The sequence below is a fragment of the Rhinoderma darwinii genome, chromosome 3 (genome assembly GCF_050947455.1).
Source record: "Rhinoderma darwinii isolate aRhiDar2 chromosome 3, aRhiDar2.hap1, whole genome shotgun sequence".
NCBI lineage: Eukaryota > Metazoa > Chordata > Amphibia > Anura > Rhinodermatidae > Rhinoderma > Rhinoderma darwinii.
In genome coordinates, this window is record NC_134689.1 from 302,573,531 (window position 1) to 302,587,292 (window position 13,762).

General features: G+C 37.7%; 1 protein-coding gene across 1 annotated transcript in view; it reads right to left on the reverse strand.

Moving 5' to 3' along the window:
• The window catches only part of CEMIP (cell migration inducing hyaluronidase 1), a 105,796-nt gene that overhangs the window by 45,291 nt on the left and 46,743 nt on the right, over positions 1-13,762 (reverse strand). The window contains exons 3-9 of the mRNA XM_075858154.1: positions 9,960-10,100; positions 8,084-8,222; positions 6,949-7,185; positions 5,465-5,644; positions 5,129-5,199; positions 3,105-3,200; positions 1,545-1,666 (exon numbers count right to left, since the gene is read on the reverse strand). Coding sequence (XP_075714269.1) covers positions 1,545-1,666; positions 3,105-3,200; positions 5,129-5,199; positions 5,465-5,644; positions 6,949-7,185; positions 8,084-8,222; positions 9,960-10,100 — 986 coding nt within the window. The remainder of the gene's footprint in view (positions 1-1,544; positions 1,667-3,104; positions 3,201-5,128; positions 5,200-5,464; positions 5,645-6,948; positions 7,186-8,083; positions 8,223-9,959; positions 10,101-13,762) is intronic.

Genomic DNA, 13,762 nt, shown 5'->3' on the forward strand with positions numbered 1-13,762 from the left:
TGATATAATCTGGGATTTTGTTCCCCTGTTGTTAAATGAAACAACATCACAAATCCTCTCCCTGTGAGGTTGTCTGATGACATTCCACCTCATACACTACCTACTGAGGAGTGAATGTAGGGACCTCTGCTCCCTCTGCAGGGCTGTCTCCATAACAAGCCTCACTATACCTTTTGTAGCCAACCCAGACACACAAAAGGAGCTTAAGATGCCGGCTGTGATCACAGAAAAGGTCATTATAGTAAATGCAGCATGTGGTTGTATTCATGGCCAGTAATGAGATATAGTGATCTTGGTTGTCAAACCTGTTGTTTCATTAACTACAGTGACAGGCAGCAAGACAAAGAATATCTAATATGGAAAGCAATTTATAAATATAGATTTAATACATCTGGTGCATTTAGCTACAATTTGATGCCGGTTTGATGTCATAATAACTAACCTGCTTGACCTTGACTTCTAGTAAGATTGAAAATTCAATAACTATTATTTTCATTTTTCAGATGTTTTAGTATCAATGACAGTTTAAGTACCTAGGTTCATAGCTCAAGATGTACCTCCATCTTACAAACTTCACGTGCTTCTGAACCTATACATGCACAAACCCATATGTGCAGTCTTTCTCTTGTAAGTTCAGCTATTTACACCATTGGCTTCTTCTGCCTTTAGTTTTTGGTGCAGAAAGTAGAATTCTGACAGCTACTTCCTGTCAGCCATGTTAGCGCTAATGGGTCTAATTTCTCTGTTACCCATATCTGAGGCAGTCAATTACAATGAAAGAGCCCTCACCCCAACCCCACTACTTGTACAATAGAAATCAATATACAAACTTGATCTCTTGAAATACGGGGTTATTTGGGCTTTATTCCTAACTTCTAATACCCTGCAGATCCAGTGACACTGGTTCAAGGTCCCCTGACGGTCTCGGTTTATATTGGCTGGAACTCAGACGTATTAGCAAGTGACCACTTCAGCCAATCACTGGTCAAGTGCCGTGCTCATGGAGGTCACGCTGCGGCCAGTGATTGGCTGGAGGAGTCACATCCTGGTACAAAATGTCACAGCTCCACCAAATGTAAACAGAGACCGGTGGGAGACTGTGGGCCAATGAAACTAGAGCAACAGATGGTAAGAAGGTGAGTATTAGATTTTTTTCAGTAAATGGTGCCATTTGCAGGAATAAAGCCCAGATAAAAACCTTTAACAGCTTTATAATTTTATATAACTATGTCTGACATGTGAAAATAGTGCTTTAGCTTTGTAAGATGAGCAGGATCCGCACATACTGCCCCAATGTAGAAATCTACCAAGAAACACTGCCCAGTCCTGCAGCCTGAGATCAGTAGCGCTCAAGGACACTGCATTGGCTGTTATTTCTGCCATATTTTTTTATAAAGCTATAATACAGAATGTGGTTGAAGCATAATGTAAATCCAGATTTTTTTGTTGATTAGTTTTTACATAATTTCTCACCTTTAAATTTTAGTATATTAGGAAAATGCAGATCCCTAAATAAATAAGTACAAATATAGTAATTATATTACCTGTATATCAATGGGATGGGTGCAGATTTTGCCTGGATGAATTGCCTGAAATTCAGACAGTTTTTCCCAGTCTCTGAGCCGAGTGCTTTCATATTTGTCAAACCACTCTGTCCACTCCACATCTGAAATGTAGACAGTGCAATATACATTACATGCCAGCCAGATTACTCGCGCAAGTTGTATAACAGACAAGTTTAGTAAAGGCATGATGAGGATTTCCAACACGATGATAACACTGAAATACAGACCACTTCCTAGTGTCACCTAGAAAAAAATATTTGCTTGAGTTACATCAGAAGACCTACAGGAGTTGTAGTAGCTGTATGGCGTGGTATGGCTTTAGCGGTTAAATAGGTTGCAGTTGTACCAAATGACATGTGATGGTTTGGGGGTGGACCCTGTTATATTGCGGCCCAGGTCCATGAGCTTTCTGCCAATGGTAGGCATCAGGAGAAAAAAGGATTGGGTATGTTGGCTGTCAACATGACCTATCCTTTGTTCATTGGGAGATAAACGCTGCCAGATGTGTTTTGTAGCGGCTTATCTCCATAAACATGCGGCCTTGGATGATCCAAGCGTGCATGTTTATGGGAGGAATGGAAGAGATGGCTTTCGGCCAAACATGTATTTGGCTAACAGCTATTTAATGTATATGGCCGGCTTAAATCTCTGTCTGTACATTTCTGTTATTTCATTGCAGAATATTAATGGCTGGGATGCTGTATTTTATATGTTGTATATTTATGGTTTGGTATGGCCTAATATCCTCAGCATTACATCCATAATACAGATGCAAGTACATTATGAATCTGAGAACAGGTATATATCTGTAAAAGGGTTTTATATCTGTCATTACAGTCCATGCATCATTAGGTGACATGCAAGGTGTATTATGTCACAGGCTACAAGTTCCAGAATCAGCAGCACAGTATAGGCAGCTGAATTATGCGAAGTCTTGACTTTATCCAGATTAATGTTTAGTCTCATATTCAGGATTATTATTCAAAAAAGGAAGCTTGACGAAAAGGAAAACATCTAATTTTTTTTTCTTAATCAAAAATAGCAAGTGACATTTTCAGGTTGTGTAATAAATCTCTGCCATAATGAAATTAGGACAGTACGTTTACTGTTGTCGTCCAGCTACGGCCAAAACCTCAGTGAGCCAAGATCAGCAAATCCAGCAAGTGAGTTAAAAGGGAGGTCTGTGCCTGCCATCTAGAAGCTCATACATTTTTCATGTGCAGTCCTGTCAGAAGGAGCTGCCTGACTGCATGGCTTTTCTGCAGAAATCCGAAGGTTCCTAAATAAATAATCCACGTGTTTCAAACAAGACAGCTGTAACCTCAACAGTAGTGAGCCAATGGTGCACGAAGAAAAGCAGATATGGGAAGTTTATGTGAAATTGTGGTTTCACTGACTTCAAATGTGCAGCAAACAACTAACACCAGATTTGTCAGAAAGAAAAATGTCAGATTATTATCAATGAGAAATTACATCCCGGCAGGGAAGTTCCGTGTTGTCTTCAAACACTGTATGACATGTTGAAATGTTGTCACTTACCCTGAACCCACTCGCTGGCCAAAGAAACATTAAAGTGTTCACCATTTTTAGCTTGGAAAAGTTTATGCACGCGAGCGACTGCGGACCCTTTGCTTCCTGTCAAACATATAAATAGTTGAGGAAGCGAGTTAAGTCAATAGACTGCGGCAGGTAAATGCACACATGAAATCATATAGAACTCTGCAGGGAGAGGACCAGAAAACCCGCTCTAAAATGTCGCACTTCTCCTATGTCATTATTTCTATTTATATAGAAAGATCTTTGTATATAATGGAAAAGACAACAATTAACTATAGGAAGTGGTTACTGTAAACTAGTGATCAAGTCTCCATCCTGAATGAGACATTTTAACCCTATAGAAGACGGGAGGGATGTAGAAACAAATTGAGAAACATATGGGAATCCACTCCTCATTAATTACTTATGTCTTTATTTTTGTCTGTGAACACCAGCATGGTTTACGGACCCAATGTTTACAGATTTTCAGGAACTTTTCTCCCTAATTTATCAATAGTGACCAACTGCGGTATATTCATAGTATCTCGTTTATTATTTAGTCGGCTTTTTGGTAGCCTAGTAGCCTCTCACGCATCTATTTATATGTTTTATACAATTAACTTGGCTGGCATCTGCTATCCCTTTGGTAAGGCAACACATAGCGTAAATACTTTGGAAATTCTGCAATGCTTACAGTAGCAGCAAAGTGGATGAGATTTAAATCTCATCCACATGGTGCGGTAAAAAAAACCAGCAGAACAGACATGCGGAAATAAACATCCTCAATGGAATTTAATTTTGCAGCATGCCAATTTATGTTGCAAATCCGGTTGGAATTTCTGCAGTATTTACGCTATGGGTGACCCATTGAGATGTCGAAACATTGTTGCCAGTGTCTTAAAAAAACCTGTGACTTTTAGACCTGTATACAGTCTAAAAAGATAAAAAAAAATTTAAACCTATAGAAAAACCTATAGAAAAATCCATTTTTCAAATGATCATCTTGTTATTTTGAGAAGTATGAAAGTAGCCATTTTTTTTTCATGTCCATGTCATGTCATTAATGCTGCAAAATTAGAAAAATGCCGCAGACAGCAGTAATGTGAAAGGAACTTAGGATTTTTAGGTCTGCAATATGCAGGGTAGATGTGGTGTAAGCACTGCAGGAAACTGCCATTATAGGGAGATGTATGCTGGTAAAGAAGTTTTACTTTAGGAAAATAACACCTGACAGACCTACTGAACTATAGGCTTACACGTTTTAGCTCTATCTGACTAGGGTATGATCCTTAAAGTGAATGCCCACATTTTAATACAATATATTGTTTAAGTCCAACAGTCTGTGCTTAATTTTTGCATATATCTTTATAGCAGTCAGATACAGATATTCAAATCACCTGCACCATCTACATAGATGTAAAAGACAAAATTCTAGCTGCATGCAGCCACCACTAGAGGGAGCATGGGAGCTTACTGCATACTGTCTTATTCTTGAGTTCAATGTATAACAGTATGGAGTAAGCTCCTAAACTCCCCATAGTGATCACTGCAAACATTTTTAAAATAAGATAGACTCTTCTCTACAAAAGTGGTGTAAATGTACGCTAGGTCAGACCTCATATGGCGCCTGTTCTTGTATTAGAATATTCTTTAATAGATATTCATCATTAACTGTGTTGAAGACATCTCTCAAATTAAGTTTTCTCTTGACAGTATTAATAAATCTCTTGCAACTGAACAACTGGTAAAGCCCTATATTCCCACCAAGCGCATACATGCTGATGCTATACCAAAAAAAAACTTACATTTCTATAATTTTCCTATTATCGCATGCTATTAAATTAAGAAAAGTCTACACTTGTTTAGAAATGAACAAACTACTGAAAAGTCAGTGAATTTCTTGTTAAACAAGCCAGTTTTATACAGTTTTATAATATTATACATAGTTGAACATCGAAAACTATGACCTATTGCAGTTTATGAACAAGCCTGAGAATTTTTCATCGCACTCAGTTAGTGTTCTGTACCTTGATATTCCACGTGGTCTTCCACAGAGCTGGATGGATCACCTTTCACAGTGATAAAACTCCAGGGGTGTCTGAAATGAATAGAACATGGTGTATTTTAGAAGCAGGAACAAGTCTTGTCACATACTAAGGCTTTGTAACTCAGAGAACTGGGCAGCCTTCTGTACCTCTCTCATAGAAAAGCTGTCTGTGTACTATATAAAGTACCATGCTACTACTTAAAGAGAACCTACAGCAAACATGTATGGACAGTGGATGGTTAAACTCACAATTATACTGTACAACGAGTTACAATTACTCATTAAAACTGAAATATGATATTGACAACATTTTTACCGGAAGCCAAGATGCAAAAAGTGTCTGCTCCCTAGTTTTGTCATCAATTTCTTGGCAGAATCATCCAAATGTCGAGATCCTTCATCATTCACAGCCACTGACAATATTGTACCCTCTGGGACCGATTTAATATAGTGAGCCAGGCGGGTGCTTTCATGTTTAGATTTGTATGTATCGAACCTGAAAAAAGAAATACAAAAAGTTTTACAAAACTTTACAAAACTTCTAAAAGTTGATCTGACTGTCAAATTCTGTATTATCTTTATGCCTGAAAAATTGGGCTCTGTGTCATCCAAAGAGCTTTATTTTCACATGTCCATAGAGCATTGATGTTACTTTTGGGTAGCAGCGTTTTCCTAGTTTCCTATAAACCCTTTTTAACCCTGTCTTTTTCTTAAGATGGAGTGATGAACATTTGCATTAGGTGAGACAGGAGTGGTCTGCAGTTATTTTAATGTCATTCCGGGATGTTTTGTGGCTTCTTGGATAATCTGTCCCTGTGCCCTTGGAGTTATTTTAGCAGGCCAGCCACAACTGAGAAGATTCAACACCATGCCAAGTATTTTTTCTATTTGGACATACTGGCTCTCATTGTGGTTCAGTGGAGTCCCAGAGATTAAGAATGGCGTCGTAACTCTTTCCAGACTGATCTTCAACAATGTTTTGTCTCATCTCTAACGGGGCAGTTGTCTTTTACATGGGTGATATGGGCATTGGATAACTTTGCTATTTAAATTTAAAATTGTATTATGTGTTTATCCAGGTTTTTTTTTGTATGATCTAACTGTTTTAAAAAAAAAAATAAATAAACCATTTTGTTTTCTAATATGCGGTAATAGTGACATTTAGAAGTGAGGAAATCTAGGTGATAGTATGGGCATTAGTGTAACTATTAAAGACAACTGCTGTATAATGGTGGAAGCCAGCGCAGATACAGCTTGGAGGCAGTCATTCTATATTTTATGACATCATGCTTTTATGGAAAGAGGGTAAAATATGAAGTGATGTCAACCAGGATGACCAACACTGAAACAAGACCCTTAGGGCCAGATTCACACGGCAGTATTTAGGTCAGCATTTTGTGTCAGTATTTGGAAGCCAAAACCAGGATTGGGTCCAAAGCACGGAATAAGAGCAAATCTCTCCATTGTACTTTTTCTCTTTGTAGGTCCTACTCCAACTTTGCGTAACCAAATATCCTATGACCTCTTCAGAGACTAAATCATTTTATTTAGACATTGTCTGACATTTTATTAGTTAATAAAACCACAGTTAATGAGACACACGCTTCTCTCATTCACTCACACAGACACACAGTCCCTCTTCTCTACTAAAATTGTTTTTTGTTTGTTCAACATAGTTTTGTGAAGTTCCGTGTCACTTGGGGGGAATTATTTACACAACCTAAGTTGTCCTGGCTTATATCGGATTTTTAGTGGCTCTAATTAAAATAAGGACAAAGGATAACGTGATCAGAAATTTACCTATCTGCATGAATCACATCCCCTGTTTTGGGGTCAATAGCATGGACAATGAGCCCACGATGCCCCCAACTCTTCTGGAAGAAGTAGCCTCCTTCACTCATGCCACCAGGATGTAGGGTTTTGCTCAGAAATGTCCAGGACATCTTTTTCTCTCCATGTATCTCAAGTGTTCCTCCATTACCTACGCCAACATATTTGTGACCAAAGTAATCATGGGTAGGCTCACCGTCATCAGACCTGCAATGGATGGTTAGAGAAAGATTTATACCAATGACCCAGATACCAATTTAGGAAAATAATAATAAATGAAGTCATATATAACAAAATCAAATGTTACAGCAAAGCAAGGTGACGTAGTTACACAAATTATACAAATATATGCTGTGTGGTTTATGATATGTTCAACAAGAGTACATGAAAAGCATGGCAAATAAAATGGCTGTATAATAGGGACAACTTTCCCTACTGCAAATATACCAGCACATACATCAGTAAATGCAAAAAAATACACTGCGAGCTACAAAAAACCAACAGAAGGTTTAAAACCACTGCCTTAACTAATATTTATTTTTAGAATATTTAATATTAGATGTTAGCGAAGTAGTTGAAATTGTAGGAAATTTGAGATGGTGAAATACACAGTAAAGTGTTCACTGCCGCCACTGTTACCTAATATATATTGATTTTAGTACATTTTTAAATGAATAATCTAATAAAGATGACATTTTGTTCTTATTACAGTACTTAGGAGCAATGTAGTGCTGTAAATAGAACTAAGTTCTTGATAAAATTACTATGTGCTCCAAACACCCGTACCATATTCTCACCCATTTCAAGATGGTAAAGTTTAGATCTTATTAAATGCATACTGAAAATGAATTTACTCGCATCACACTGTGTTCTGTGACTCACATAATAATGTTCTTTTCCTATAACTGTGTCTGATTTTCTATCCTTTTTTTTTTTTTTTGGTTGTCTACCCCTCTGTTTATATTTCCACATCCAGACTGAAATACTAATGCTAACCACAAATATTACTTTGCCAAGTTTTCTGTATGAAAATGAAGCTATCCTGCACTTATTTGATCTCCATGTATCCAACAATACAGTAATCCACAACTGCTAACCAGTTTACCTTCCATAAAGGATGATGGTGAGATGTCCTTGAAATGGACAGTCCTCGCTTCCTATGTGTAGCTCTGCCCCATTTTCAATCAGTATGTATCTTGTTCGGAGTATGATGGTGGTATTGCTGGGTTTAATGACAAGCTTTCCTGTAAAACAAGATATAGTTATGCTTAGAACAGTGACACATTCATCGACTTGTATAGACACAGCCACAGTACTGAATTCTGATGTTATCACTAGTGTAGATTTGCAATCTGCTTTGTATGCCAATAAGAAATTAAAGTTTTTATTGTTTTTTGTATTGTATAATAGGTATTATAGTCTTCATAAGGCCAGGACTTAAACGCACACGATTTTTGCGAGCGTGCGTGCTCCCGTTCAAGATCGTGCGATATCGCCTGTAATGTCTGTCAATTCATGTGACAATCTATTTCATGTGCATGCTGTATTGGGATTGGCCAAAATTCAACAGTGTTGGTTTTAGGAGGTTATTGCAAACAAAATCCAACTTAATACCCTCCGTCTACTTACTGCTATTGCAGGTAGCATACCGCCTACGAGTTTGCAATGCAATCTCGCATGAGATTGCATTGCAACACATCATATGCGATTGCATTGCAACACATCACATGCGATGTGTCCCCGTGGAACCCTGGCCTATTAGGGTCTGAATTTTTGGATAGTGACATCTTTTCATATAGTGGTGGCAAAGCTAATCTTGATTATGACTTATAATTGAAATCCTTGGAGTTCCTCTTTAGGCCTGGGCCCAGGACAATTGTTAAGTTCCTCCCTCACACTGAGAATGACGGTATAAGGGTCTATTCACACAGTGTGGAAAAATTACTATTGTTCAATACAGAAGGCACAGCAGAACCATGTGCAGAAGGCTGTACAGAGGCACGTGGAGATCCTGCGGTGCCTTATTACAGGTTTATTCTCCCCTAGAAGCAATACTTCTAGGGGTTATTAGCTCCATGTTAGGGGATCCGATGGAGGATGCACCATTTTTGTTTTCTGACAGATTTATACGAAATCCAACAGAAACAAAAACTCCATGTGCCTCTGATTTTGTACAATAGAAGAATTCTATGGGTGGCGTATTACTGTATGAAAGTTGTACAGAGCTTTAATCCGGCCAAATGCATGAGGCCTAAACCTGGTCTGATAGATTTCCATTGTTGCATATAGATTAACTTTTCTGATTCTGATCAATCTACATTGCTACGGCATTTATTTTTTTAAGTATAACTACTGGACATTGGCATTGTCCTGAATATTGATTTAATCAAACATATGTTGTATGCAGCTTATGCAGGTGGTAGGTTAACCCATAAATTGTCAACTTGTCCTGTGTATCAGGTATGCATAATGTTGGACAATCTTGTTGCTTTAGATTGAGTGACAGGACAATGTTTAGCATAAGAAATGATTCAGCTGGACTGAATGGCCAGATGTCCGCTGATCCTACTGAATGTCTGCGCACACAGATCTCATAGTATGAGTCCATGTTCAGCAGTTGTGTCAGAGCCTGCATACCTCTACTATTACTGGTGTAATGACAGCTATTCATAACACATATCTCACATGCTCTCGGTAGAGAATAGCTGATCTGACAATGCTAATTGGTAAATAGGGTAAAGTTCATACTTGCTGATTGTTGCCATTAGCCTAACCCTGTGTGTACAGCTGAATCTGATTTGGCTCAGCATTTGGGGAATCCGCGTATGAATTTACCCACTGCCAAATATTCTTGTCCAGCTGATCAACAAAATGACTTGTTTAAATAAATAAAGGGGAAAAAAACATAATTTTCTGCTGAAATATCTGCCTTTTGGGATGCGTTTCTCAAATACTCAGATTAGCTGAAATATCAGTCTTACCCCCACCAGTGATATGTATAGAGTGTACAGTTACAGAAGACGTCAGAAGGAATTTTTTGCCTCCATTAATAGTCACGTGATTTTCTTCATTGTGTTCTGGGCTCCAGGGCTGTAATTCAGGGTCTTCATGCGGACAAATTCCTTGTAATAAATGAAATAAAACAACCATTGCAATCTAAATCACATTCCGTTTTTATGTTCTCACACATAACATAACACATTATGTCATAAAGTTCGACACTTTGCCTAATATTTGTGGATTTTATCGTATGTATTTTTAATTGGAGAAAATTATCTAAAATCTAAATCCCCTAATCTTACAGTTGTCAAAAATGATAACACGGTTAACAATGTTATGCAACCAACCAATGTAAATAATAGGAAAGTACCATCCAAGTGATAGTATGTTTCTTTTCTTAAACACATTTTATTTTGGATGGATTGAACTTTTAAACTCACATATAAATATATTAGAAGCCAAGTAAAAAAAAAATGTTCTAGAGGCAATTATCCATTTAGTTGCGCTAAAAAGTTAAAGTAGAAATAAAAGTAAAAGTTGAAGTTTCAACAAACTTCTGACATGTCACTATGAAGTTTTGATCAGTGGGGGTCCGAGAACTGAGACTCCCCACCGATCGCTAGAACGAAGCGGCAGAAGTGCTCGGGCGAGCGCTGACTAAACTGTAAACAAACTGGCTAATAATGGCTGTAATTTCTTGACACCTGAAGCTTTTTGAGACTTCTGGTACTGATTAGTAAGGCTAGGGCTACACTGCGACTTTGGCCATGACACAGGTCGCACGGCCAAAGATCGCTGTGTGCCCCTGCGTGCATCTCACAGTATTAAAGAGAATGTGGCCAACTTGCGACCCAGAGGTTGCCATAACTGTTACTAGACAGTTTGGATTTCTTTCGACTGTCGGGTCGCAGTCGCGGCAACCTACAGGTGGCAACTCAGCCACATCTCCCAGCTGTATCTAGTATAAAATATCATGATCATATCCAGTAAAGCGAACATGGTATCCCAGGATCTAAATTGTAAGCCTGTCAACATCATATGTATAGTCCTCAAATCAAAGCCAAATGTTTCCATACTTGTAGGAGTATACAAAGATTGAAATGGTGTCCCCCCTTTGTGTATGTTTTTACCAACACGCCATCCAAGGTACTTTCTTCCCTTGCCTTGGAGGAGGAGAGGGAAGCATGACTATTGGGTCTATCTATCTATCTATCTATCTATCTATCTATCTATCTATCTATCTATCTATCTATCTATCTATCTATCTATCTATCTATCTATCTATCTATCTATCTATCTCATATCTATCTCATATCTATCTATCTATCTATCTATCTATCTATCTATCTATCTATCTATCTATCTATCTATCTATCTATCTATCTATCTATCTATCTATCTATCTATCTATCTATCTATCTATCTATCTATCCATCTTTTTTGCTAGCATTGTGGGGGTTGTCACAAGTGGGACCCCTATGCAGTTTCCCACTGTCTGTGGGGAAGGGGATTCATTTAATCGTTCTCTAGGCCTCTTGGCAGCCTGGCTGGCTATATGGTATATACACATCCTTACATGATTGCAAGTTAGTTTATAATTACTGGCTTGACTGGAAGACCACTTCTAATTGGCATGATATTTGCTCTTAACCCCTTCCTGACCATGTCACGTAAATATACGGCAGCTAGCAGTGTAGTCTGCAGAGCAGCCGTATATTTACGGTCCCCAATCCCCAAATGAATGCAGCATTTCTGATGCGTGGAGTGTTCAGATCTGGCTGTAACTAACAGTTTATAGTCTAGGTGAAATCATCGGGACCTGATTGGTTGAAATCGCGATAACTGCACCCGGACCAGAGGCTGTTGATTATTGTCAGACCTGGATATGCCCATGCTGCAGGAACGCCATGATCACCAGGTACCAGCAGCAAAGCAGTGTCCAGGTTTGACAGTACTGTAGCTAACATTCTCTGGCCTGGATGCCGTCCTCGAGAACTGAACCAATTATATCCCGATAAGGGCACTCCTCGTGTATAACAATAATTATAAAAAAAAATAACAAAAACAATGAAAAATAAAAAAATACATTAAAAAAAGCCCCCACTTCCCTCCAAAAAGTGAATATCTTTTCGAAACTGACATGCACAATATTAGATATCCTGTGTGACCCAATTACATTTCACATGGGCATCAGGTGCACGCAGAATGTAAGTTATCCCAAATATACAATAATAACTATTTGCTTTTGCGTCTGCACTTCTGTAGTGGGATGATTATCATCGATGTACAGAGGCTGCATCTAAAGATAAGATACATGAAAAATAAAAATAGGGTCTTTCTTCTCTGTGCTACAGTGATGTCATGCGTTAAGCTATATGGCATCATTATGTGCGGAAGAATTAGAGGATTTCTTTATGGGGTAAAAATTATTAATTGAACAAACTACCTTAATACAGATCATAAAAAAAAACATAAAAATATGTAATTTCTTCCCTTTTCTGACCATCTTCCTTTAAATATGGCCTTCAAAATTAAATTATAGCAGCACCAATATTAAATATCACAAAAGCCTTATGTGTCCCACAAAAATAGGAACACTATTTAAAAAATATATATATATTAAAAATCACCTTTAAAATACAGCATTCTAAAATGTGAAAGTTTGCCCTGGGCATCAAGGCCTAAAACATCCCTGGTCTTGAAAGGGTTAAGAGCATCTCACTTTTGTGTCTCATTGTTTGCTAATATTCACTTGTTTTTATTACTTATCTCTTTCTTTACTTTTGACTTCCTAGCAGTATCATTATTGTGAGGCAACAGACCTTTTGTCATGATTCCCAGCAATAAATTAAACAATTAGAAATGTGGTCTGTAAAATATTTAACAATATTTATGAAGTCCTCTAGAATCCAGACAACTTGATGGGCTACCAATATTTCCCATATGTTTGTGCAACACAGTCTAGAATGTCTCACAATGGACGGTCACATTACATAATGACTGCAATCCGTTTATTTTGGCCAAAGGTTCCTAGTTCATGTGCACGTACAGTACCAGATATTTAGCTTCACGGATGTGAAAGATCTTGTGATTTGTATTCAAGCCTATACTGTAAAGCAACATTTCTCTAATTTTCGGAGAAGACCAGTTGCAATATGTCTGTATTGTTCAATGGCCTACAGGGAATGTGCGACCAAGTCCAACACAAATAAAAAGTGATGATATTTCAACGTATCCAATAAAGTTCTAACACCTAATACAACATATTGGTAGCAGTTCAATTTCCACAGCAGGAAAATGTAGAAATGCAACCATTTCCAAGTGTCACTTATTTTTGGCTATTTCTAAATGCTAAAGTACAATTGCCAGTGAATTAAACGATATAATGTTTACTACTGTAAGCCCAGGTTGTATATTTTACATATAAGCACATACACAATGGATTGGCTGAGCTGATCATCAACATTAGAAAATAACATAAAATTTAGAAATGATTTACTATAACAGTGTTTCTTATCCTCAGGCTGCTGGAAAAATGTGTTAAAACTGTAATTTCACAAATATTTTATTCATGTTTCTGAAATGTTTCCTGCCATGACATGCATGTTATTCACAATACCCTTTTTTCTTAGGTTTGCTTTTTTCAGAATACGATGTTGCCCGGCGGACTTGTCAACATAACAAACTGCAATGTGTCAATGGACATTATACTACAAACTGGTGCATATAAGGACTCATGCACACAGCTCCATATTATAGGCGCAGCTTTATAGTGCAGAAGAAA